The sequence below is a fragment of the Helicoverpa zea genome, chromosome 18 (assembly GCF_022581195.2).
Source record: "Helicoverpa zea isolate HzStark_Cry1AcR chromosome 18, ilHelZeax1.1, whole genome shotgun sequence".
In the NCBI taxonomy this organism is placed as follows: domain Eukaryota; kingdom Metazoa; phylum Arthropoda; class Insecta; order Lepidoptera; family Noctuidae; genus Helicoverpa; species Helicoverpa zea.
In genome coordinates, this window is record NC_061469.1 from 2,146,370 (window position 1) to 2,173,638 (window position 27,269).

The window sequence follows — 27,269 nt, forward strand, 5'->3', positions numbered from 1 at the left end:
AAAATTTTACCGGGTAACTGTTAATAAACCACAAAACTATACCAAGAACATAAAAAATTTGTTTGATTTAGATTTTCTTAGCAATTATCATAAAACACGTGAGTAATTTTTTATTCAAAATATTTTTTTCTTACTTTTCATAACATTAAATCTCTGCGTACAACGTAACGCTTTTATGCGATGACAAGCAAAATAAATTATGCGTTCAAAAATATGGAAAATCTAAAAATATTTCCTTTTTTATTTGTACAGTTCTCCTGATGTTTCCCTTTAGAAAAGGAATAAAAATCTTAAATATATTAAGCTTATTGTTTTATATGCCTTTGGAGATGTAGAATATTATTTTTTTGAAAATTATTTATAAAATCAAAGTCATGAATGCATTGACAATGTTATGTACCGTGCGCCACCTGACAGCTCATTTCAGTACTAAAATTTTGTATTCGTAGTGCTGAATGGAGAATCACATTTTTACGTGTTTTCCATGAACATATTCTTCTGAATTAGCGAATATTTTCTTTTAGGTAAGTGTGAAAAACTATGAAACAGAACTTTGTCTGATTCGAATGTAAATTGTACGAAAAGAAATGGCTGCTTCAGTCTGTCCCTCCGGTTATGACCCACAACCTAATGTCAAAGCCCGGTTTCACTTAACATTTTCGTCGTATTACGCATTGTTTTACATTTAATCAGTAGCCTTATTCGCTAACTCCACTGACAGCTCGCAGATATCATCAATTGGTAAAGTGTACATCAGTATATTGTCAAACAGCTATTTTCTTATTCGCTAACGCCAGTTACCAAATGAGATGACGTCATCAGCATCGACACAGGCTGATATCCACCATGACTCATTTTGACAGCGGTTTCTGTATCGATAAACGTTATATTGCGATTCCGTAAGCCCAGTGGACATCAAATTGATAGCCAATGTCATTTTTTGAAATACACTACAAATAGCAGTGTTTTATGCCTCATCACTGGGATGTCTATACTATATTGTTGCATCAGACATATTAGATTTCTCTAATTTTGCGATTCCAATAGAAATACAAACCCTGAGTCATTTCCTTTATTTTTTGATAGTGTTATTTTTAATTGTATTATTTTTATTTGTTTTATATTTCTTTGTGTGGAATATAAATTTCGCGTGTATTTTTGCTGGCATTTGTGGAATAAGAGACAAAACGAAGTTTATCCAGAATCCAGAAACGTCGTATGCGAGATTCCAATAATTCTCTGGATTTACGGGAGAAGGAATTCATGGCAAATTTCCGTATCAACAAATCAAGGTTTCAGCGAGTTTCGGCAGAGTTACGTCCGTTTCTGCAACGTGCTCAAAAAAACACTGCTGTTGCAATTGAGCTAAAAGTAAGAATTTATAACGTAAAAAGTTAAATAAATACCAATATTACATAATTTGATGTTACTAATTTGCAGCATGTCTCAACCTTCATTTAGTAAGTGAGGTAACCGATGCTCTCAATGTATGGGACGACCTACTCAAGTACGTAAAGTTACCTTCCTGTAGTGTACCAATTTTTTTTTTGCATGCAAAACATAAGAATCTACGTATCAAAATATTGTTTACGTTGTTAAATTTATAATAACTACATACAATACTCACAATATTCTCAATTAAAATATTGTTCAACCACACGGAACTTTAGACACCAAGTTCACACACAATAGAAAGCAAATACTGAATTTTACCGCCACAGATTGTTTTTAAATATATAACACGCTGAAAATAAAGCGTTCTCTCAAACGTAGTAATGTAATGCTAATAGGGTATTTCCTACTTAGCAGTATAATAGTCGATAAAAAAATAGAGTTGTCAAGTTGTCATCGTAGTTTTGGCGTCAGCAACCGTGTAACGATATCCACCGATATCCACTTCATGCGATACAGAATACCAATGTTTTGAACTTATAGGTTGACATCAAAGTTCCGATGACAACTGAGGCCAGTTGACATCTGAGAATTCGAAAGTTAACGAATAAGCCAGCAGATGCGGTTATTATCGTATAGATAACTGGCGGACTAGGTTGAGCAAGCATTTGAAATATAGGCGGTAAGTACGTATGACTGGATGCGTGATGTCCCCGGTATGCGAGTCGTACTAGAATCGTTTTTCAACAAAAATCTTAGTTTTTATCTTAACGTTATCTTTTATGTTATCAATCTATCGTGGATCATCTCCTACTAAATATAATGTGTGAATTCAATGGCACAGAATTGCCATGTTTTGCATTTTTAGGAAAGTGAGTATTATGTGTGTTCTTTGTTTAAAATTATTTATTAATTTACGCAACGTGTCTTTGTGTGCTGGTGGCGCGTTTTGGGCGACAATACACATTGTTTATTACATCAGTGGTAGTTAAATTTTGTATGGTCAATTCTTATCAGAAGTGTGTGATGATAACCTTACATGTTAACCTTACATTAGGAATATTTATTAGGTTGACGATTATTGCCTTCTGCCTCATACATCTTTGACTCTCTGGTATGTATTTTCTTTTTTTTTCTCATGACATGGCTAAAATGTTAAAAGTACAAATCATGGCTAATGTTTATGGTGGTTATCTTTTTCCAATAAGAATGTTTATGACTTAAAACTTAAGTTATCTTGATTGATATTAGATTTGTGTACTATAAATTAATTGAACTTCTAAATATTTTATAGTCTTTTATTATTTATCCTTACTGCTTATTTTACATAATCAGGTATGAATGTCCATCCATCACTGTCAGATCTATTGATTTTTTAAATTATTTTCGATCTTTGGTCAGTGGGTTGTTTTTAATTTTAAGTGTGTCATATATAAGAAGTTCTTTTATTTTTATTTCTTTTCAAGAAATACAACACATAACATAATTTTGACCATAACTTATTTTTACCAAAAGCATGTAAACATACACAATTTGTACATAAATTAAAATGTATACAACATAATATCGTCACAAAATGTCCTATAGATAGACAGAAACGTCACAAATGTTTGTATTCACAATATCACACTTCACGTGGGATGCTTTCTATAAATAACCATTGACAACATACACTAATGAAAGCACAACACAGTTTCACACCGTGAAGGTTTTATATCTCATTTAATATCACCTTTTTACAGTATATCTGTGATAAAAATATAATTTGATGATAGACTTATTTTTGAAAATGCAGTGTGTAGTGTGAGAATGAATTTTGTTAATATTGTATCCATTGTGGACTTGTGTTTTTTGCATTGTAATGTTTGGTTTTAGGAACTTTTTCTTCAAGGTAACTAGGTAAAAAGTGTGTGCATTTAGATATTTTTTTGGCATTATCACTCATTGAATTTTTTTGCCATTTTGGCAATCAGTATCTTCTCTTATTCATGATGAAATTAGGTATAGATGAATAAAATTAAAATGAAACTGGCATGAAACATGCCACTTGTTTCAATGAACACAATTGGCTATGGTTAATTGAGCAAAAAGGTTTATCAACAAATTGCATTAATCAGTAATTACTCACTGATATCGAACTCTACTTTCATTTTCTATTAATAGGCATATTAATTTAGTTTTTATTTCATTCATTATATTTAATTGCTACCTTGTTTTCCTCCATGTAAAGAACAGAGTAAAAGTATTCCTTTGTTATTAAGTTCCTTTGTCAAAGAAACCCTTCTTAATTTCTTTTGTTACATATTTTTGCCACAAAGGGCCTTGCACAGGAACTTCTGTAAATTATTATGAAAAATTGTGACCTTATTACTAAAGGTACTTCTTTACTATAATGTAATTCATTTGTTCTGTATTATTTAAACAATTGTGTTTACATAATTAAAACACAAGTTAGTTCCATTCATGAAATAGTACGTATTTAATGTGTGAATAGTTTATCGACTTTGAATCAATAGCTTGCGTGACTAACGCGTCTAATTTAGGCGGGAAATTTACGACTACATAACTTGTTTGACGAATGTCTCTTAATGCCCTTATTGATTTACGAATGGCTTATTTTGTCGACTGTTCTAACTCGTGTTCTTGTAATTTTCGCTCCATTTCAGTGGATTCCGCATCAACATAAGTTATTGTGTTGGTATGCAGTCTAATAAGATTTTACAATCAACAATCAGATTTTTTTCAATACCACCTGATAACCTAGGATAATCTAAGTAAAATAACGGGCCGACATTCAATCTTTGTAATAAATTGACTGACCTTAATGAATTTTAAATTAAGGTAATAAAAAGAGCGAAACAAAGAGAAAATTACTATTGTTAATACTATTGAAATTGAATTAATATTATGGCCACCAGAATACTGTAGGGACTAGCTATTTCCCGCGGTTTCACCCACGTCCCGGCGGAACTTCTTCCTGTACCTGGGGCCCGATTCTCCTAAGTTAATAATGTCAAAATCGAATAGAAATCGAATCGCAATACGATCGTAATATCAGTTTTAACCATATCGGGCATTCTGCTACTAATAAAAGACCAATCGTATTCGATTGACATTTGATTGAGTGCGATTGGTCTGCTATTTTGGTGATTTTGGTCTATACGGTAGTTTGCTGTACAATCATTTTGCAATCGTAAATCATTTGCAGACAAAATGATTAATTATTGAATGACAGAAAAGGATAAAAACGTTTATTTCAAAGAAAAAATAGCGGAATGCCACATACGCTTCAATCGTAATCGAGTCGGGATTGGATATCAGTCGAATCGAGTCGAACGTGAATCGTATGACGCTTAAGTAAAATTAGGAGAATCGGGCCCCTGGACAAACAGCCCATGTTACTCGGGGGTGGTCTATCATCCCAACAGCAATAGTATGCTTCAAGTCGGTTCTGGAGATTAGGAGCCTTTAGGTTACAAACAATATGTTTCGCTCTTTATAATAGTATAGATATTCTGTTTCTCCCTCAGTGCTGCTGGCGAGTTGGCGAGATGCACACAGCCACGGCAGATGGGCAGTTCCGGAGTACCAACGGTGCCACACACGGACGTGACAAGGTCGCCATATTGGATGCCGGCTCGCAATATGGAAAGGTATGTGATAATAATGAAGGATATTTCGTATTTGGCATCATGCTGAAGCAGCATCCACACTACTACCGAAGTTGCCCGAGGTGATGCGAATACAAAGTGTGTAGGGGCACTTGGCTTCCAACTTTTCCTCGCCATACTCCTTCCTCATTGGTTTCGATCAACTTTCCCGAGGACTACGCGTGTGACTGTGTGGGTTTTATTATGATTGACATGAAGGTTCAAAATTGTGACATCTGCATAGAATATATATTGTTATTTTGATCATTTTTCCTTTCGATTCATGTAACTCTTCAGCAGTTCATTACAATCTCGCGTGTACATTATAATGATTAAAACATTATGGTTAACTATCGCGTCAGAAACGCCATGCGGTCTGTATTGTACGCTAAAAACTTCCTCTTATTTTATATGTAATTAAAACATTAATTATAAAGTAGAAACAGTTTCATCTAGAAAAGAAAATATAGAAAATGGTACTTATTGTCGCGTTTTACCAAAAATATAGGGACCCGACATTCTCGCATGACTAGAAAACCACATGTTTCGAAATCTGGCCACAAAACCACAGATCAATAATGAAAGGATATCCTTCGATTACAGTCATTTAGATCAAGTGTTGATACTTTGCCTCTTAGCCCAAAAATTTTAGGAAATCTGTAACTACTTCTATCGAAGTCGAAAGGTTAAAACTTGTACTCTAGCTAATTAATCTATTACAGAATATTATTATCATCTTTCGTAAAGGAAACTTGAGGTCAATGTCAGCTAATCAATTATATCTAAAGTCATGTTTTATAACAACAGTCCTACGAGATAAGGGTCCCCAGTGTAGACTAGAGTTTACATAACGATTGCATAATTAAATTATAAGTTTCTGCTATAAATAAAATTATTCAGATATGTATTTGTGTCGTTAGTAACGATGATTATAATTTTATAATACAATGGTGTAAATAATTGCTCTAACCGATACCCTTAATAAGTCTATTCTGACTCATTTATAAATAGAGAACGATAAAAAAAATCATTTTCAATTATATTTTATGAAGTGTAAATTTTCTTGCTGTAAAAGGTTTTTCATTGAATATTCACAATCAACGAGCAAACATGACCTTATCTTTCAGGAAAATTAGAGGAAAAATTAATAAAAAAAAATCTTGTGAAGTTAGAAGGTCTTTTACGTAAACACTTTATTGGTTTCGCCTTATTCAGTATTCATGTTCGGTGTATGCTAAATTCAAGTTAAATATGATATCTCCTAAAATCGGATCCTTAATAAATCTCGTTCATATTTGTATTCCTTGTTATTTACGTGTTTACTTTACACTTAAATGAGATTCATACACTATACTATGTTGTACAAGAATTCTTAACATTAAAATTTGGTTGCTTCACACGAAATTCTATAAAATACTATTTCTTCGATACTTTTAATTTCAAAATACACGCAGTTCACATTCATTATCTCATGGACAACCCTCCTTGTTTCTTATAAAACACTAGGGCCGCGAGATCTTTCAAATAATCTTTTCTAAACTATCAAAAGTACTTACCTTTGCTGGTTTTTTTTTTTTTTTTCATTGTTTCTGACCCTAAACTTCACCCACAATTCCTCAGGTAATAGACCGTCGCATCCGCGAGCTATGCGTGGAGTCGGACATCCTGCCGCTGGACACGCCAGCCTACCACCTGAAGGAGGCCGGGTACCGCGCCATCGTCATCTCCGGCGGACCCAACTCGGTGTACGCCGAGGACGCGCCGAGATACGACTCTGATATATTCAAGATCGGCCTGCCTGTACTAGGTAAGTTAAGTAAAGGAGGATCGCTGAACGAGCGGTTCCAATATTCTATCTGTTGTTTTGCTAATTTCCATATCAAAATGCTATCTCTAGCAATTAAACAACGATTTTTACGATTACGATATACTATTCGGAACGGCCATTAAGAGTACAAAAGGCTCATCAATAAATCATCAACCAATTTGAATCCTTTATGATGCTGCTAGCCGCCGCCAGCGGTTTCACGGAACCTCTTTTATTTTTATCTTAAGAATATTACTGTATGTTTTTGTCTATTTTCACAAAAGTTTCCTTTAATAGTCGGTGCTCAACTACGCATATCTACATGTAATTATATATTTACATTGTTATTATATTATAGTAAAATTAAGCCGAAATGACCATTCGAAATAATGTTCTGAGACAAATAAATAGGATGAGTTACATTTTGTATAATTTTGTATTTAGTAAAATGATGTTTTGGAAACATTATTTACAAATTATAGATTACCTTGAAAACGAACTAAATCAATAACCTCACTAGTTGACTAAAATGGCGTGATCAACAGTTATATAATTTGGCTCAAAGTTAATTAACAAACAACAAATTAAATATATTATTCAGTAACTGTTTGCACGTGCGTGTTACGAATCCGGTTCCAATTAAATATTTAGCCGCTTCGTGCGAACATGCTCACTTCGTGCGAACACGCTCGCTTCGTGTTACAAGGCTCGCGTTTTATTACTCCGTCTTTAGTTGTAGTATTCTTAAATGGCTGCGTAAAATGGTGAATCTTTGTTATTGTACGTAGAGTGACAAGGTTTTCCTTTAGTTCTACCTTTGCAAAAACTCAATTGATTTAATCAGTGAAAGCAATCTACCGCTATAATACAGTGATTAAAAAAAACTGATCTGAGACTTCAGAATTGCACCACTCAGCATGACAATGCGTTTTTCAACAACCTTAAAAACTAAATATCTATACCAAAATTACAGAATATTCTTCATGTATATCAAAGCTTTACATAAAATGCTGAAATGTTTTGTGAAAAGGTGAGCATATACCACAGTTGGATTCTTTCCCTTTATTTGGTGTTTCTTCCTTCGTTCATGCCTTTTTTTGTTATAAGTATTTAAAAATAAAACTTTTGTGTTGTTCAGGAATATGCTACGGCATGCAGATGTTGAACAAGGAGTTCGGCGGGTCGGTGCTGCGCAAGGAGGCGCGCGAGGACGGACAGTACGAAGTCGAGGTCGAGACCACATGCCCTCTGTTCAAGTGAGTTAACAATAATTTGGAGTTGCCTTAAACTATATAATGGAGGCCACAAAGTCAAAGGTGTTAATTTCATATTATGTATAGAGCTGCCACAGCACAGGTTTTTAAAAACGTCAAAAGCTAAATGCATGGTCCCAATGTGTGGATCTTATATGTCCCACAGATATTCATTTCGAATTTTTTTTTTTTCACAAATTATTATTTCACCCTGGAAAATGTATGAGTAAGCTCATCAGCGCTCAGGTCGCTCTGGTCAAGTGAAATAATGAATATCCAAACTTTTGCTATGTACAATAATCGAACATGGGTCTGGGTGTGCTGCATCCAGGGAGACTAGAAGCCGACTCCAACATAGTTGGAAAATAGCTGAGCAAATGATGACTATGTGTAATTAACTTCTCATTCTCCTCCTCCAGCCGCCTAGAGAAGCTGCAGCCGGTGCTGCTGACGCACGGCGACAGCGTGCAGAAGGTGGGCGAGCGCTTCCGAGTCGGCGCCCAGTCCTCCAACCACCTCATCGCCGCCATCTACAACGAGCAGATGCGCCTCTACGGCGTGCAGTTCCATCCCGAGGTACAGTATACTAGACACAGACCCCCACCTCATCGCCGCCATCTACAACGAGCAGATGCGCCTCTACGGCGTGCAGTTCCATCCCGAGGTACAGTATACTAGACACAGACCCCCACCTCATCGCCGCCATCTACAACGAGCAGATGCGCCTCTACGGCGTGCAGTTCCATCCCGAGGTACAGTATACTAGACACAGACCCCCACCTCATCGCCGCCATCTACAACGAGCAGATGCGCCTCTACGGCGTGCAGTTCCATCCCGAGGTACAGTATACTAGACACAGACCCCCACCTCATCGCCGCCATCTACAACGAGCAGATGCGCCTCTACGGCGTGCAGTTCCATCCCGAGGTACAGTATACTAGACACAGACCCCCACCTCATCGCCGCCATCTACAACGAGCAGATGCGCCTCTACGGCGTGCAGTTCCATCCCGAGGTACAGTATACTAGACACAGACCCCCACCTCATCGCCGCCATCTACAACGAGCAGATGCGCCTCTACGGCGTGCAGTTCCATCCCGAGGTACAGTATACTAGACACAGACCCCCACCTCATCGCCGCCATCTACAACGAGCAGATGCGCCTCTACGGCGTGCAGTTCCATCCCGAGGTACAGTATACTAGACACAGACCCCCACCTCATCGCCGCCATCTACAACGAGCAGATGCGCCTCTACGGCGTGCAGTTCCATCCCGAGGTACAGTATACTAGACACAGACCCCCACCTCATCGCCGCCATCTACAACGAGCAGATGCGCCTCTACGGCGTGCAGTTCCATCCCGAGGTACAGTATACTAGACACAGACCCCCACCTCATCGCCGCCATCTACAACGAGCAGATGCGCCTCTACGGCGTGCAGTTCCATCCCGAGGTACAGTATACTAGACACAGACCCCCACCTCATCGCCGCCATCTACAACGAGCAGATGCGCCTCTACGGCGTGCAGTTCCATCCCAGGTACAGATAATAAATATATAGGTTTTTTACCATAAAAACTGTCTAGAAAGGGATGAAAGAACTGGTGGGTAAGTAACAGCAGAGATGAAAGATTAGGTAACGCTTGACGCGGCCCATTCGAGGATAAGTGACCATGATTAAATAACAGCTTCACGGGTTAAAAGTTAAGCAACGCTTGACACAGCCGATTAGAGTACCGGTGACTATCTACCGTAGCCATAAAGAGGTCTTCCGTGCTTAGGAAGGCACGTTAAATAGTGGTTCCCGGTTGTCATTTCTACTTTCATGTGTATTTTTGAGAAAAGAAAGATCATAAAGTTCGCATAGGCTGTCACACCTTGTAACACAGTTGCATCCAGTTAGAATAGAAGTCGACCCCAACATAGATCGAATCATGACGATAATAAATTATAAAAGCTACACATAATGATCACAATACTAAACATCTATTTTCTTCACAGGTGGACCTAACCCCCAAAGGCAAGCAGATGTTGTCGAATTTCCTGTTCGACATCGCCGGCCTGTCGCGCTCCTTCACGCTGCGCTCGCGTCGCGAGGCCTGCATACACTACATACGAGAAACTGTCGGAGATAATAAAGTTCTCGTGAGTATAAATATTTTGAAAATGTCGGGGGACTTATGAATATGGGAGACAAATTGGTGCATATATATAAATAAAAAAATCCGTACATATTTTTGATTTATTATCTTTTTGATTTTGAAAAATGGTGCGTTATTTATGTAATATCACGTCACAGACGACTAAATCAAGCAGAAGCATTAAAATACGTATGCGTTGCCGTCATTGTGCATATTATAAATCCTATCTTCGCCGACACCGTAAATATCGGTTCTCTTAAAACAGCTGTTTACTATGATTTTTTTTCGTTCAATTTTCAAAGTACACAGTTGTTTTAAGAAAAACGTTTATGTCTTAAAAAGGGGTTTTGCTGTCAGGCATTCGTACTTATTCTGTTTTAATTTGTCAGGTGTTAGTAAGCGGCGGCGTAGACTCCACGGTATGCGCGGCGTTACTCAGACACGCTCTCCGCGAAGATCAAGTCATCGCCTTACACATTGACAATGGTGAGTTTTATTCATGTTATTCTATAAAGTAAGGCTAAATTACGTATTTGATAAAATTCATGTATAATAAAAGTCTTATTTAGCTAAATAAGTTGGCAATTACACAAATGAAATAGAAAATCAAATACTGACAGTTAAAAAGTCAAGAACTGGTCTCACACAAGCTTTTATTTTGTTTATCGAAATATATACAGAAGGATTTTATTTTCTATTTTAGGTAGTATGACTCAGCCATCTAACTGAAATAAAATAACTACCACCTCACATTTTCTTATTGATATTCAATATCCAAGTTAAAGCCAACCAGCTTTTTTCAATTTTAACTTAAAAGAGTCATTGTCCACGCAGGATTCATGCGTAAAAACGAGAGTGCTAAAGTGGAGCGATGTCTCAGAGAGCTCGGCGTTCGTCTACACGTTGTCAATGCCGCTCACCAGGTATGTTATCATTTATTCTCTATAATTTTCTTGATGTAAAAATACAGATTTTCTAGCTATTGGACAAAGCGGACATTGGCCTCCCTTTAAACTTTTTAGGGACCATGATTGTCATCATGAAACAAGGCTCTCTTATAAGAGTATAAAAGACCGCTCTGAAATTTGTTGTAACTACAGCTATATCCTACACATTGTTTTCCCAATTCTCCAAGATTATAAACATGTGACTCTACTAAGCCCGTGTCTAATGATATCCATAACAGTACGTGTTTGCGTGTCTATCTGTCAGTTGCACAAAGCTCCGTTAAAGATAAAGCTTCTATAAATCTATAGCTGGCTCTTTCTTTGTCAACAAGATAAAAAGTGTTAGCAACAGATTTAATGAAGCTTTAATTTTAATGGAGCTTTGTGCAACTGACGGTATGTTATTGGGAGTTATCTGTCGCAAGGTTTTTGCGTGTCTTTCCCTCGTATTTGAAGACTGTTTATTTCATATTCAATCAGACATAATTTCTAACCTATTGTAACATTTTTTTTATAGTTCCGACAAGGCAGCACCGTGGTCCGCGAGGCGGGCGGGCGGTCCCGCCACACGCCGCTGCTGTGCCACGCGGCGGCGCCCGAGGACAAGCGCAAGATCATCGGCGACGTCTTCATCCGCGTCGCCGAGCAGGCCGTGCATGACCTTAACCTGCAGTACGTATTTATAACCTGCCTAGGATTCTTAAAAATCAGCTGAATCCGGGTAGACAGGAAGCCGACTCCAACATAGTTGGGAAAAGGCTCGGGAGATGATGATGATGCTTTTTCAAAATATGGCGGTGTCGGCTAGCTCCTCAACCCGGTTTCCTAGAAAATTCATGGCACTGTTACCCTGACATGACTGGTTGTCAGACTTTTTGAGTCCAAGATATCCATTGTGTGGCATGCTTCCTTTGACATATGTAAGTAGACTTGTACAGGAACCAATCGCATTAAACTTTGAGGTGAGCCTTTGAGTATGACTTTACACGTTGGGCTGGCTTGTAGGTACTATTTAACTGTAAAGATACCGATTTGACCAATTGGCAACACCTCCATTCTGTCTTATTCAATCATTTAAAATTAACAGTGCCACAAATCTATCTTCATCCTTTTTCCCTACCTAAACCATGCTGTATATTTCTAACAAGTTTTTAACTGTTCTCCCCAGGGAAGACCAAGTCCTCCTAGGCCAGGGCACCCTCCGGCCGGACCTCATCGAGTCGGCGTCGTCTCTGTGCAGCAACAACGCGGCGACTATCAAGACGCATCACAATGACACCGAGCTGGTGCGAGCGTTGCGTCAGAGGGGACGCGTTGTTGAACCGCTTAGGGACTTTCATAAGGATGAGGTTAGTTTTTAATTCATTTAGATGTAAGAATAAAGGTCATTGAGGTGGCTTGTAGAACATTTTTGTCGATTAATATATTTTTTTAACCATATACATGCACCTTTTGATATTTGGTACATTGAAAGCATATTTTTAGTTAAAAAACAACGTATACATTTGAGTAGGCAGGTGTAGTAATTCTTAGAACCCTTCTTGAGATGTCACTGACATAGTTCTGTCACTAAAATTTCCCATTTAGAAATCAGTGATGGTATAGTCTCAATAGGCGCAGTGCACACCGCTGGAAGCGCGTGGGAACGCATATAAAGACGACAATTTAAAATAAACCTTAACTACTTTGACATACGGTCTACAAAAGATGCGCGCGCATGCTCTCCGATCTGCAGACCGAATGTCAAGATTATTAGTGGCCAGTAAACCATAAGGAATATTTTGTACGGAAAGATAGGTCACGCATGACATGTCCCGACGAACCATCACTCCATTTCTGTATTTGTTTCCCAGGTCCGTGCCCTGGGCATGGAGCTGGGGCTGCCGGCGGCGCTGGTGGAGCGGCAGCCGTTCCCGGGGCCCGGCCTCGCCGTGCGCGTGCTGTGCCAGGACGAGCCCTACGCCGAGCGGGACTTCGCCGAGACACAGGTATACTAGCCCTCACAACTTTTTTCCGCTTGTCAAATTTATGTGATCTTAACAATGGTTATCAAGATAAAAGCTGAGATCAATGGGCCTTTTCGGAAAAGTAGAATATCTTTTTCAACTAAGCAAGTTTAGTAAAGAGTTAACTAAATTGGTTTCTAAAGTAGTGGTATAGTAAGTTCAACTCAGTCGTGCGCGCGGCCTTATGTGTGGGTAACCCTTGTACATACACAGTGACTTTGTGTGCGTGACAAGAGGTACAGTCGGGTACAAATACAGTTATTTAGGGGTTACGGCTGTTTAAAGAAAAACAGTTATTACGTAATTTATTATAATGTTTATTTATTTATAATGATTCTGAATTGCTACTTGAAAAATCAAATGATGAATTTTCGGATTCGCTACTCTCACCGAGGTAAATTATAAATTTTGACTCCATGTCAAAATGTCTATAGTATTTTTCTTTTTTCTTTTGTACATGTCGACAAGTATTACCCAACATCCCTTCATCAATATGACTTAAACGTTCATTTATGAGTTTCATTATTTCCGTCTTATTTTGGTCGACATTATGCGAAGCAATATTATTTTTTTAAATTCCCCACACATTTTGTTTACATTATTATACTAGATTATACGTCTTTTTACATTCTTAGTCCACACTTTTATTTATTTTCCGCGTACCCCGAGATCTAGAAAATATGTAAGGAGTATTTAATTCATCTTAGATATTTCACCTCATTTATTTCTTAGATACTGTCAACGTCAATTTGAAAAAACTTATGAGAAAATAATGAAAAACTGTAAAATGTAATAATAAAAAGCTTTGAATGTTGTTTCATTTTTTGAAACGCTACCTGACTCCTTAAACATTTTCTCCGTGAAGAACTAGACATTTTCGTAAACGACTGTACCCATAACAAAAAGCGATAAGAACACGTCATGCTCGGACGACGTCACTGTCACACGAATGAAAGTTGTATATTTACAAGCCGACGCACACATAGGGCCGCGCGCAAATCTGAGTTGAACTATCTATAATAATTATTAATAGTTACGTCACCCGTGTATGTTAAGGTGCCGAAGTGAATGTAACTTGACCAATAAACCGTACATGAGATAGTCACCTTAGATACACACTTACTTCAGTTTGTCTTGTATCGGCACGGATAATGAGCTCTCGGCGGAAGAGCACTGTACGCTAAGGCAATAAACCAATAAATCACTTCTCTCAATAAATCGCGCAGGTGAAGGTCAGGGCTCAATATCCTTGCCGATGATTATACCCAAATCTTACTTAATTTTACCTATAATTTACTAATTTATTCTCTGCAGGTCATAGTAAAGATAATGGTAGAGTACGCGTCCATGTGCGTGAAGTCCCACGCGCTGCTGGGCCGCGTGGCCAACGCCAGCACTCCGGCCGAGCAGGCTGAACTCAAGCGCATCTCCTCCAAGTCGCCTGTGGCTGCCACGCTGCTGCCGCTCAGATCTGTTGGGGTGCAAGGTATGTGGGAATAATAAGGAGAAATTATGAAAAAATGTGTGTATTTTGGACGTCAAATGTTTAAAAAATTGCCAAAAAATCAAAGTCTGGGCCACTTTCAATATAATTCTGTCTTTACTGCTATGAGGTCTATTTAAAAATCTGTTATTTTTTAACAACTGTAATTTATCTTGAAGTTTTAACGTGAAAATGCATATTAAACATTTGTTTTAAAAATACAGACTATATAGTGTAATTGAGTCTAGAATGCAAATAAAAACAAAATCGGTACATTTTGGACGAATATTCAGAAGATGGCCACCAAAAGTCCCGCTCTATGCCACTGCTCATACTTACATTTAATACCACTATTTACGGTTCACTAACCCGTTTAATGTTGAAGCGCAGATAAACGTGAGATACATTTTCACATTGTTTTTCTATGTTTTCTAATTTGCGATGTAAAAGAGGTTAAACAAACTTATGCTAACAATATATTGTTCTTCTCCAGGTGACGGCCGAACGTATAGTTACGCGGTGGCGCTGTCGACGGAGCGCTACCCGCCGGACTGGAAGGACATGCACTACCTCGCCAAGCTCATACCGCGCGTCTGCCACAATGTTAACAGGTAAACTTTCAAATTTGGATGTGTAAATAACGGGACAATATAATATTTTGGGGCATCCAAAGCCTTAATTATTAAAATGCAATCAAAAAGGGGGAATTATTCCAAATATTTAATATCTTTATGTAAATCACTAGATTCTGCCAACGGTTTCACGCGCCTCTAGTGAGAACTATTTCGCGTATTCGATTAAAAAGTATTCTGTACCCATCTGTATTTTTTAAATCGGACCAATAGGTCCGATTTAAAAAATAGGCCCTCGGATTAGCGAGTGCAAGCAAACACGTTCTTCAGCATCATAATATTTTAATCGAATTTCCAACTACAAATCCAAATTGAAGCTCATAAATGTATGTATATTTCTAGGGTTTGCTACGCTTTCGGAGGTATAATCAAGGAGCAAGTGACAGACATCACGCCGACGTTCCTCACACAACAAGTCATCTCAACTCTACGCCAGGCAGACGACCTTGCCACACAGGTAATATTCATCTACCATTTATTTCTATGACAAGGTGGCCTAAAGCTGTCCCTGAGGCCAGCTTTACTGTGACCTGTTTTATGTCTATTATCTTTGTTTAAATACAAAATTTTAATTTAATGGTGTTTTCTACACTAACAAGCAAATATAAATGTGTAGGCAACGCGTGAAGTTACTTATTTATTTATTAACATTAAGCACACCAACAGAACAGTCACCCACAACCAACGTTTCATCACTTGCCATTTATGACATTCGTAAATGACTATTCAGGAAACAAATGAATGATGTCAGTGTCTAGATGTGGTGGTGTTTCTTAACATAGACGGGTAAGGCCAGTAAGGTTAGAGCCCTTTGTGTACAGGGGCTGTGACCTCTGGTGGTACCTGTTGGTTTTGACCTTGGGGCTGTTTGTGTATTTTGTGGACTTAAGTCTGGTGATACTTGATGGTGGTTTTGGTCTATCCCAAAGGCCAAGACAGGCTTTGATTCTAAAGACTACATTATCCTAAAATTCTGTTTTCAGATTCTAGTATCAAGCGGCTGCGCGTCCCGCATAGCTCAGATGCCGGTGGTGATGATCCCCATCCACTTCGACCGCGACGCGGCCGTGCGGGCGGCGTCGTGCCAGCGCTCGCTGGTGCTGCGCCCCTTCCTCACGCAGGACTTCATGACCGGCATCGCCGCGCTGCCCGGCTCTGATGCTATGCCGCAGGATGTGAGTATACTGGCATTCTAGAGAAAGCTTAGCGTTCTATTTTCATGTCATTTAGGCGGCTGAAGTCTCCATCTAAATTCTCGGCCAACTTCATCGCAAAGTTCAAAGGGCCAAAGTTATTATGGTATTATTGTTTGTATGCTCCTTTTCAGTATTAATACGTATTAATTAACCCAAAAAAAAATAATATTCTATCCCTGTCTACAAGATAGCACCTCCCTCTGTGCCAATTTTTATCAGATCACTTCAACCGTTTCTTCGTGAAAGTATACTCATACTGTTTATTAGTAAAGAGTTACGCAATCTAATGAGATATTATTCTTTTCTCAGGTGGTAGACAGGATGCGCAAGGAGCTGCTGGGGGTGCCGGGCATCTCGCGCGTGCTGTACGACCTGACGCCGAAGCCGCCCGCCACCACCGAGTGGGAATGATGCCCCACACACACACACTTTTATATATTTTTTTACTGAACGAACGCACCCACGGGCAGTGGACGCGCCCTTTTGTTTTATTTGATGGAAGGCATCGGCAACACTGCAAGCAACTACCAACTCGACATACAGAAACACTATCGCTGTACACGGGAAGACTCTTCAAAGCTATCGTTATTCAAGTGCCTAATTAGTGCGGTATCGATCTCGCTAATCGCCATTTCTGTTACTCAATCCTCCCCGCTAAAAATTCCCCCGTTACGAAATGCTCATTCGCGAGATCGAATTATCACACAGCTGTTGTTAATTTTTGACTTTTGAAACCGTCGTTACTATAAGGCATTTGCCATATAAATGACTCACGTTTTTATATAAGAATTTTCGGTTGAACCTAACGTTGATTTTATTTTGTTATTAGTGTTTTAGCTGTATCGAGTTTTAATTTAACATTTGTAAGTTTCAACGGTCGCACCACTGCCCGATATAAAGAAGTTTTTGTAAATACATTGGTGTCACGTGTTATAATATTAGCTCCACTGATCAGTTTTGTAACATGTAGTAATTTATTGTCAAAGGCTGTGTAAAAATTTATAAAAAAGCCCACAATTATTCCGCGCGACAAGATTGTTATAAATGGATCTTGTATGAAATCGAAGACACATTGTGTTTTATGGAATGGTTCAGTGTTATTGACTGGAAGTTTCATAATAAAAATTATATTATGCTTTATTTTCATATTGGATTTTATTTTAAAACCTTTATCACAATTCTACATAAAATAAATACAAATATCAAAATCAGTCAGGATTAAAACTATGTGTACATACAAATAAAAATAAGCCTCAGCTATCAGGCACCAACAAATTGATATTCTTGCCTGAAGTGACTGCTCCACCTATAAAGGTTTCCTCTTCACCTCTAATGGATAGTCCTTCAGAAAGTGCCACTTTCTTTTCTCTCATCATTGGTGCTTTCACCCAGCGAGAGCTCTTGCAGTTGCTACAAGAATGTAGGGGAAGAAGTTCTAAGGAGACAGTTCTGTTGTTACAATCAGCACATTTGAAGAACCTCTTGAACGAGTCCAACACTTTGAGGGGATGCCTCTCGTCTTTACATATCTGAGCTGCTGAAAACGCAGTGTACTTGCATTTCACACATCTCACAGCTTTGCAAGCCAGCTTATAAGTGTTCAACATTTTCTCTTCCATTTGTTCTTTTTTCTCAAGCTTATTGAAGTATTTCTCTTGCTCGTCATCGTCATGCTGCTCTATCAAGTTCTGGTGAGCTGATGTTGCTTCTAGAATCTTCTTAAACCTCTCAGACATTACAGATTTAGGTTTCTTAAGTTGTGATCTTGAGACATCATCTTCATCAGACTTAGATTTTTTGCTGTCATTCTCATCACTGTTAGAGTCATTCAACTTTTCTAAAGCTCTTTTCTTGCCTGCTTGAGTTCCTTTCAAGTTATTTGGGTCTGCCTTTGCAAGACCACCACTTTGCTGTATCAGTCTAAAAGCATTTGCTTTAGCTCGTTCTGCAGCCTTTTGTCCATATGTCATGCTTAGATCTATGGTACCACTGCCTTTGAGGCCAAAAGTACCGCCTCTGCCTAGCTTAGGTGAACTTCCAACTCTTTCAGCTAAGCTGAGGTTTTGTGGTTTGGTATTTGGTGGACTTGCAGTCAGTTTATTAAGCCTTTCTGTGTCACTTGTCCTTTGAGCTGCTGGGCTGTGTAAAATACTGTTGTTCTTCATGGGACCTGCCCCATAAGGTGCTTTGTTTGTCATGAATTTGTCACCTTCAGATTTATAGTAGTCACTCAATGACATCAGTCTATTACTATCCCTTTCTTTTACTTTAGATGTGTTGCCTGAAGGTAAGGCAGAGTATGCTTTACCTCCATAGATTACAGTGCTTTTTCCAAGAACCTTATTATGTAAGCTAACAAGTCCCTTGCCCATGGTTGAGGACTGAAGTTCCTGTCTCCTGGCATACTGTTGATACTCCTGTTTGACATGGTATATGCACACATCACACTGACTTGTATTGACAAACGCTGTACATTTCTCACCATTTTTCTTTTTACTCTTGCAAACACCCAGATCTTTTGATTGTCCGAGGATCATAACTCTGTCAGGATTCTCAACACTGAGACTGGCTTGTTCAGCACTATTCTGAGATCTATCTAGAACATTTGGATTAAGTACGGCCACAACAGTGCCTTCTGGAGTTTTCCACAAATCACTATAAGCCTTTCGAAATAGGAACATGGATACTGTTTTGAAATCATCTTTCAAGTCACAAAGTGTCCATATCAGGAATTGATTACCCTTTTGGGACTTCTTGGGTGCACTCTTCCTCACAATAACACCACCTATTACCCAATCTTTGGAGAGGTCTTCATTTTCAACATACCTCTTTACTCTCAGCATATTGACAGCCTCTCTACCTTGCATGCGATCTAGCAGAGCTGTGCTCGAAATCAACGGCTTCGTAATTCTAATACCGAAAATTGGATCAGTGTAAATATCGTTGACTTCCTTTTTTTTAATTTCTGGCGCGCAAAACGTATCTTTGGTCTCTCTGGCCTCTTCAATTCTCTTTTTAGTTTTAAATGTATTTTGGGCGATCTTGGCGTCCATATTGGTCTGTCGTAATCTGGTCTCGAAATCAAGCCTCTTGTCTCTCTGTTCATGTTCCTGATTATCCAGTATTTTCTTGACATCAGATCCATAGTTACTGTACTTACGTTCAGTATAATTTCGCTGTTCTTCGTCATCTGATGAATCTGTGTCGCCGTTGTGGATTGCTGACTTCAATGCTTTCTTGTCAGCACTTTGCTCCTCAGGTTCCACGTTACTGCTACTCGCTTGGAAGATATCAACTTCACGAATGGCAGTTTCTCTTTTATCTTCTTTTTCAGCCTCTTCTAAGTCTGCACACAGTAATTCTTCTAATTGTGCTAGCTCGTCATTCTCGTCCATTTTATTTGAGATACAAATCACCTTATTAGTCGTTCAATAAAATAAGAAATAATTACAAAATAAAGTTCACGAAATTGGCGCGTAACTTCTCTTCGAAGATACTCACGTCAGCGTGACAGCTGACTTTGACTTTTAACAAGACGTTCAGAAATATCACTCACACTTTCACAAAAAATCTGTTTCTGTATTCCTGAATATTTTGTCTGTGTACCATATTGACACTTGACAGAATAGTCTAATTTTCAATTTTGTGAATTTCGAGAATTTCTCGTGATCCGTATACTGGATTCTAAGTAAATAATCCAATCGATTACAGATTTGTTTGTAAATTGTATTTTTGTATGTGAAGCCGCAACCACTGCTGCGTAATTACAAAACAAACGATGGCGGGTACGTACTTCTTGCTTAACCGGTGTTGTTTTCACAGTTTAGAGCAAAATCTAATTTAATTACAATTTTTAGACAATCAAGAAGCCCCGGCAGCTAACACTGCAGATAGTACAGTGAAAGAAGAGCCCAAAGCAAGTGCTGATAGTACAAACGAGCCTGGGAAAGTTGTTGAAGAGATGGCTGAGTCACCTCCACCGCAGCAGACGCCACCGCCGGCGGAGGAAGAATGCAACGAGATCATTATAGTGAACGAGCATACGACGGAACTGGACCTGAACCATGGCAGGATCGGGAAGATTGAGAACCTGGAGCCTCTCAAGAACTTAGAAAGGTGAGTCATTGTGTATCTATACCTTACAGATTTTTTCCTATGATGAAAGTGTAAACAATCTCAGCTCATATTCTGCACGTAGAATAGAACTAAACATGATAATAATATTTAAATACTGGTTTAGAAATATGGGGCTCAGTTTTGAGAATGTTTCATTGACTGTAGTGTTTATTGTTTTCCTTATCAGTATGAGTATTATAGTGAATGGGTAATTTATTGTGCTGAACTTGGCAGGTCATTCCTAATAAGAGAGACAGCAAAATATTTGTTTAACTTGCTTCATATTCTGCATCAAATTAGTTGCAATGATAGCAAATTTTAACACATAAACTGGTATTGCTTATGGTTTGCTTATAGTGAGCTAAAAATATAACTAGTCCACTAATAAACGCTAAACTAGTCTACGTAATTGCCATAACAACTACTGTATCATATTGTATAAGATTTTGAAATTAGATACCAGTATGAATAGTTGTAATTTACTATGAAGCCCACATACATAACTGAGACTTCCTATTACAGAAATAAAAATCAGATTTGTACTACAGTTATTAAATTAACATATAATAACCTCTCCATGTGCAGGCCAGCATGTAAAGTTTATTTATCTCTTCCCTGTCATGTTCACTTAAGGAAATTTATGTGCCTTATCACAATCTTCGGTAAGGAAATACCTATATATATATTTTATAAAGATCTGACTTAACTGTAAAATCAAATTAGGGAAGATTTGTAGCATCTGTGCCAGAATATACAGGCCTTTCATCTCCTTTATTTCTGCCTATTATGATTGGAATTTGGTCCATTTTTACAGTCAATATAACCATCAGTTTTACTCAAAACTTAACTAAGTTTACTTTTTAAATTCGATAACATTCGATAAAATAGATAACTGGTATTTTTCTTGTTGGTCAACAAATAAATAACACTTTTGTTAAACATTTCTGTTATTATGTTGTACTATTAACACATTGTCATGTGACATCTATAACTGAATGACATGACATCACTGTCACAAGATAATCAATAAAAAGGTCAGCGTGCTGCTCCCAGTTAATAACAAATATGTTCAATGAATTGAACCTCCCGCTGCCACTTAGCGAGTTAATAAGCCAACAATTATAGCTCTGTATTAAACTATAGTATTTTGGTAATAGATAATGGCGCGTTTTAGATTTTTTTTTTCAAATATACATATAATTTAATGTAATTTCTAGCATCTTTATATTATTGATGAATTGAGACTTTAACCCCATCTCACTCCAATCTAATCTACTTTTCAAATAACACTTGAGATTATTGAAATGGATCAGAATCTTGAATAGTTTTACTTCTTGATGCTACATATCTGGATTAACGCTTATTTACTGAAACATGTACTGTATCATCATATAACACAATGAATAACCATTTAACACATTCATTCATTAAAATTAACCTTTTCTTCTAACTGAACAATCTTTCAGCCGTAGCATCTTTAGCAATTATTTAACAGTGGCCTCAATCTTGGCTAAAATACTATGTTAACTATGATTGTTCGCTGCGTTAACGGCGGAAAGCCATTTCATTAGCTAATTAATCGCCTCCCACTGAACAGCTTGCCTTGGTTCGTGATAATTGACGAGATAAATATAGTGCTGGAACGCGTTTTCTTCTATATTTATTTATCTATACTTTTATACTGATGTTATAAGTAAAACTACTGAGTTTGTTTGCTTGCTAATCTCGAAACTACTGGTCCGATTTGCAAAAAAATCTTTCAGGATCAGATAGCCCATTTATAAAGGAAGAATAAGGGCTTTTTATTCCCGAGCATGCAAGGTAAAATTACTTAAAAAATAAAATGGCAAGGGGATTTAAAAATCTTAGCAAAATCTCACCACAACTGAGTTTAGGAGAGCTTACAATACAAACCAACAGTTTATAGTAATGATCCTTAAATATGTAATTTTATGCTTTCAGACTATACTTACGATGGAACCTGATCAAGAAAATCGAGGGTTTGAGCACCCTGAGCACACTGGTGGAGCTGGAGCTGTACGACAATCAGATTGTAATCATGGAGAATTTAGATGGCCTCGTCAATCTAGAGTAAGTCCTAATTCATTCAAAAACAAACCTGTTTATTTTTTTCAAACATCTCGTAAACATTTTCCGTCTTACCACAAAAACTTTTAAACGTCAGTTTATGCCTTGTCTAAAAAAATGTCAAATTATGACGTTGACCTACGGTTCATTTTGCAGCCAAAATTCTATTAGACAAGTGTAAAACAGGGGTTAAAGTTTTTGTAGTAAGGCCATTTGAATTGTAAATATCTTCACACACAATCTCGGTTAGCCTCATATTTAGTTATTGATAAGCTTGTTTAATGTAATTGATCAGGTATACGGGCTTCTCAGGAGCACCAGCCTTTTGTATAGTTACTTCACCACAAGACTGTGAACTAAGGCCCAGACCACCACTGTGGTGCAGAACCTATATTTTTTAACAACTTAAAGAATTTATCCACTCAGAGATACTACTAATTAGACTGTGGCCAGACAAGATGTTTAAATAAATAAATTCAATTGATTGTTTAAAAACTCCTCTACCATCTGCTTTGATCTCAGCATTTACCAGTAAAAACACCACTAAACTAATGTTACCTCTCTATCTCCCCAGGATGTTGGACCTATCGTTCAACAGGATCAAAGAGATCACCGGTCTGGACAAACTGCTGAAACTAAAGAAACTGTTCCTCAGCTCTAACAAGATTACAGAGATCAAGAACGTTAATCATCTGCCTGAATTAGAACTGCTTGAGTTAGGTGATAATCGGTTGCGGGTAAGTACCACTCCATTTTCATTTGAAGTCTTGTATGTTATAAGGGGTCATTTTTATTACGAGTAAAACTCTCTTGTTCAACTTGAATAAAATAAAAAATCCTAAGAAAGTACCGAGTTTTCACACCAGTGGATTATCCGCGCGGGAATGTTTGGTAGGGACAGTGACGTGTGTATATGATCGACAATATACTATTACAACTACGGGTCGCTCGGAATGTATTGTGCATAAAAAACCAAGCTTATAATCCGCTGGTTTGAAAGCGCTGTAAAACACGTCAACGTTATTCACTAAGCCATACTTTATAATAACCTCCTTATTACAGGAAATCAAAAACCTAGAAGGCCTGAAAACTCTAAAGCAACTATACCTAGGCAAAAACAAGATATCTAAAATACAAAACTTGGAAGAACTCACAGAACTCGAAGTTTTAGTTCTACAAAGCAACCGTATTACCCAAATAGAGAATTTGGACGAACTTCGTAACTTAGAACAGTTGTATATATCTGAGAATGGCATATCGGTTATTGAAAATTTGGGTAACCAGATGAAATTGACGACTTTGGATCTGGCCGTCAACAGGATTACAGTTATTGAGAATGTTAGACATATGGCTGATTTGGAAGAGCTATGGGTAAGTTGTTGAAACTTTAGCTTCTATATTTTTTTAGTTGGTATGACTGGTTATCAGGCTCCTGACATCCCCTAACGACTGCCAAAGATGTTCAAATGAAAGCTGTCAGCCATAACTAAAGTTATATTCCGAAACACGGAGGAACTTTTTATAACTGGTCACTCATCCACTCGATCGATCACCCTCTATGGCTATTACTGAGCCACAATTTCCTCTCCAAATGTAGATTAACATCATAGAAAAATAACCCTGTCATGAGCTTCAAAAATAATATAATTACCTATGTCATATTTTTTTCAGCTAAACGACAACCAAATCACAGACTGGGCATCCATAGATTACCTGAAAAACAACACTAAGATCGCCACGATATACCTCGAGCGTAACCCCCTCGCCGCCGACCCCGCGTACAGGAGGAAACTCAAGCTAACCCTCCCGTCGCTGCAGCAGATCGACGCTACTTTGTGTAGATAAGATTCTTTTTTGTTTCAACCTTTTTCGTAGTTGGGGTGGTGTGAGTTTATGAGTCGCTGTTTTGAGTGTTAAGTGATGTTCGTTGGTTGAAAATGCCTATATTTTTGGCAGATGGCTTTTAAAGTATAAGGTAAAATAAAAGATATGAATTTTAAAAATATCTTCTCGGTATAACATTTTCAAAATCCTTTAAACTTGCTATCCAAACACCACTCCAAGTAGTCCATTTGGTAAGTAGCATAGAAATACAGGAACGAGAATAGTCTTACTATTCAACATAGTTACTTTGCGTCTTTGAATATCAAAAAAAGTTGTTTTTTTGAACATTTCTGTAAGATGTAGAATGTATGTCTATGTTTTTATATTTACGTATTTAAATGTAGGCATAGATGTTGATGTATGTAGTTAATTCAGTGTATTAAATTAAGTATACTTTAGTAGTGCTGATATTTTTATTATAATTGTTATTTTACACTGTGTTTGAGATTGTTATTTAAAAACCAGCATTTATGATGAAACATGAAGTGGTATGAACGTGTATCATACATTTTCAAGTAAAATGTAAAATTGGTCATCTGTAACTTTTAATTTAAAAAAATACTTTTGACAATAGATATATAGATGTTATGGACCATGTGATTAATTCGGGCATTATAAATAATGCCCGAGCATTATGAATAATGTCTAGCTTTATCGGGCCAAGTGATTAATAACTATCTTAACTTCATTATTTATCACATTGCACGGGCATTATTATATTGCTACAAGACAGTTGGGCAATTTGATAATAAAGCTATATTTTACGCGGTGCGAGGGCGGGGAGGGAAGTATGCTTGGCGTGACACGCTTTGACCAATCAGAGACCGCCATTCAGCGTGCGGCTCGTGTGGCGGACTGCAAAGATGTTAATTATGTCAAATAATGAGTCTGATTGCTTAAACTTTAGTTTATTTTGTTTTATAATAATAAGTCATTTCTATAAAACAAAGATAAGTTGTAAATTTTTTGTTTTAAAATTAATTATATTTGATGTTATATTTTTAATATGACTTTCTTTAACTTTTAAATGCAAAAACTAGTGGATTTTTAAGGCAGAAGTCCTTCAAAATTAATTAAAATCATGAGGCTGATTATTGAAGTTGTTTAATATTTATTTTATTTTATGTTAAATGGCAATAACAATAAAAAAATTAAATTAATAGCTTTATTTGTTATACAAGAGTGCAAAGTTGCTTTTTAACCGTGGGCTCAATTTTGACGCCCGAGCAAGCGAAGGATTCTAAAATTGAAACACGAGCGTAGCGAGTTTCAATAATTAGAATCCTGAGCGATAGCGGGGGAATCAAAAGAGCACAAGGTGACAAATCTTTGCACTCGAGTGCAATACGTAACTTTTCACTCATCGAGCTAATTTCTAAACTCAAAAACAGAAAATGGCACTTAGGTCACACATGGCAAATTAAAAAGATGTACCTTAATAGGTTTAGGTTATAGTTTATTTATTTGAAAACTCAGTTTAAAAATGAAATGAGATTAAAAATCTATGTAAAAACAATAATAAAAATTACTTAATTAATTTAATAATTCTTTTAAGCAGTATTTTATTTGTTTAATATGTATTTGTTTGAAAAGTCTTACCAAGATTGTCACAAATGGAGTATTGCACACGATGTTCTAAATTCAAATTACTTTGCCGCTCTAGAGGATATAAACGACGAGATGCTGCTATGATAATATGTTTGTATTACTTTGCCCAAAAGGTCACGGGCAATATGTATAGTGCCCGGTCAATTTGATTATTTGAATATTTTTTATCAAATTGCACTCTTATATTGGGCATTTTTCATAATGACCGGGCATTATGTATACTGCCCAATTTATCACTTGGTCCATAACATAGACATTACTTCACTGATTTTCAACAACTAAACATAAAATTAAACATTATTTATTTCAAACACATATTAATTTACTACATAGAAGTTTGTCCTTTTAAAATCTTGTAATAACAGTTGCCTGTTATTTAAAAACTGTTGAAAACATAGCCCTCCATTTGTGGATCACCACATTCGGGTAAAATAATGTGACTAAATATAAGTGCCTATTTCAAATTGTAGAAAATTGTTGAATTAATATACATAAGTATGTTCTCAATATCATTACAATTAATACAAATAACTCGAGTATTTTACTTATTAAAATCCTAAAATTAACTTACATATCATTTTTTTTCTGATTTCGTCTGAAATATACCATATTAATTAAATTATTTCGCCTTGCAACACCAATACGGAAATATGTAGTTCGCCTGGCAACACCATCAAGGATTCGTCTTTTATAATATTTATTTTATGTACAACATATGAATAATGTAATAATAAGCATTTATGTACCAATATAATATCATCAGCCTATGTCCAGCAGTGGACTGCGATAGGCTGATGATGATGATGATGATGTACCAATAAACATGGATTTGAGTATAGATTTTCTACTGAATGTAGTGTATTTAAATGTTGTGAATAGCGGTCGTGTATGTATGGTGTATATTTAATGTATTTTACCACTTACTCATTTAATTTTAATAGTCCAGATTAGGAAGTGATTTTAAAGAGATAAACTAAAAAAAAATTACACATTATTTATAATCAACTTTAAAATTGTTCAGCATTTTATAAACTAAGGCCGTATCGAAATAAGTTATTGTCAG

At 37.1% G+C, this 27,269-nt stretch overlaps 3 protein-coding genes across 5 annotated transcripts; 2 read left to right on the forward strand and 1 right to left on the reverse strand.

Annotated features, from left to right (window-relative positions):
- The first annotated feature begins 396 nt into the window (after positions 1 to 396).
- On the forward strand, positions 397 to 17,656 carry LOC124638767 (GMP synthase [glutamine-hydrolyzing]). Of its 3 annotated transcripts, none has more exons than XM_047175851.1 (16): positions 397 to 524; positions 4,923 to 5,045; positions 6,663 to 6,849; positions 7,988 to 8,105; positions 8,522 to 8,678; positions 10,107 to 10,250; positions 10,636 to 10,732; positions 11,081 to 11,169; positions 11,711 to 11,865; positions 12,362 to 12,542; positions 13,047 to 13,181; positions 14,514 to 14,685; positions 15,176 to 15,293; positions 15,657 to 15,771; positions 16,298 to 16,489; positions 16,820 to 17,656. In XM_047175851.1, the coding sequence occupies exons 2-16, from the start codon at positions 4,944 to 4,946 to the stop codon at positions 16,919 to 16,921; spliced, it is 2,064 nt and encodes a 687-aa protein (XP_047031807.1). In that variant the 5' UTR covers positions 397 to 524; positions 4,923 to 4,943; the 3' UTR covers positions 16,922 to 17,656. The 3 variants fall into 3 exon arrangements, with proteins under 3 accessions (XP_047031807.1, XP_047031808.1, XP_047031806.1); XM_047175852.1 differs by lacking the exon at positions 397 to 524 and adding an exon at positions 2,052 to 2,074; XM_047175850.1 differs by lacking the exon at positions 397 to 524 and adding an exon at positions 2,229 to 2,264.
- On the reverse strand, positions 17,647 to 20,032 carry LOC124638766 (protein MCM10 homolog). The gene has a single exon (XM_047175849.1). It carries the CDS (start codon positions 19,903 to 19,905, stop codon positions 17,764 to 17,766), a length of 2,142 nt encoding a protein of 713 aa, XP_047031805.1. The 5' UTR covers positions 19,906 to 20,032; the 3' UTR covers positions 17,647 to 17,763.
- Positions 20,033 to 20,119: 87 nt separating this feature from the next.
- LOC124638907 (protein phosphatase 1 regulatory subunit 7) lies at positions 20,120 to 25,038 on the forward strand. Its single transcript, XM_047176056.1, has 6 exons — positions 20,120 to 20,295; positions 20,368 to 20,626; positions 22,589 to 22,717; positions 23,289 to 23,451; positions 23,777 to 24,085; positions 24,386 to 25,038. Exons 1-6 carry the CDS (start codon positions 20,289 to 20,291, stop codon positions 24,557 to 24,559), a joined length of 1,041 nt encoding a protein of 346 aa, XP_047032012.1. The 5' UTR covers positions 20,120 to 20,288; the 3' UTR covers positions 24,560 to 25,038.
- The last annotated feature ends 2,231 nt before the right edge of the window (positions 25,039 to 27,269 follow it).

Coding starts and splice junctions, on each gene's coding strand:
- LOC124638767 (XM_047175850.1), top strand. CDS start 2,244: ATGTTTTGCATTTTTAGGAAA. Junction 11,866..12,361: donor GTGCATGACCTTAACCTGCA/GTACGTATTTAT, acceptor TGTTCTCCCCAG/GGAAGACCAAGTCCTCCTAG. Junction 15,294..15,656: donor GTCTGCCACAATGTTAACAG/GTAAACTTTCAA, acceptor GTATATTTCTAG/GGTTTGCTACGCTTTCGGAG.
- LOC124638766 (XM_047175849.1), bottom strand. CDS start 19,905: ATGGACGAGAATGACGAGCTAGCACAATTAGAAGAATTACTGTGTGCA.
- LOC124638907 (XM_047176056.1), top strand. Junction 20,627..22,588: donor CCTCTCAAGAACTTAGAAAG/GTGAGTCATTGT, acceptor TTATGCTTTCAG/ACTATACTTACGATGGAACC. Junction 22,718..23,288: donor GATGGCCTCGTCAATCTAGA/GTAAGTCCTAAT, acceptor CTATCTCCCCAG/GATGTTGGACCTATCGTTCA.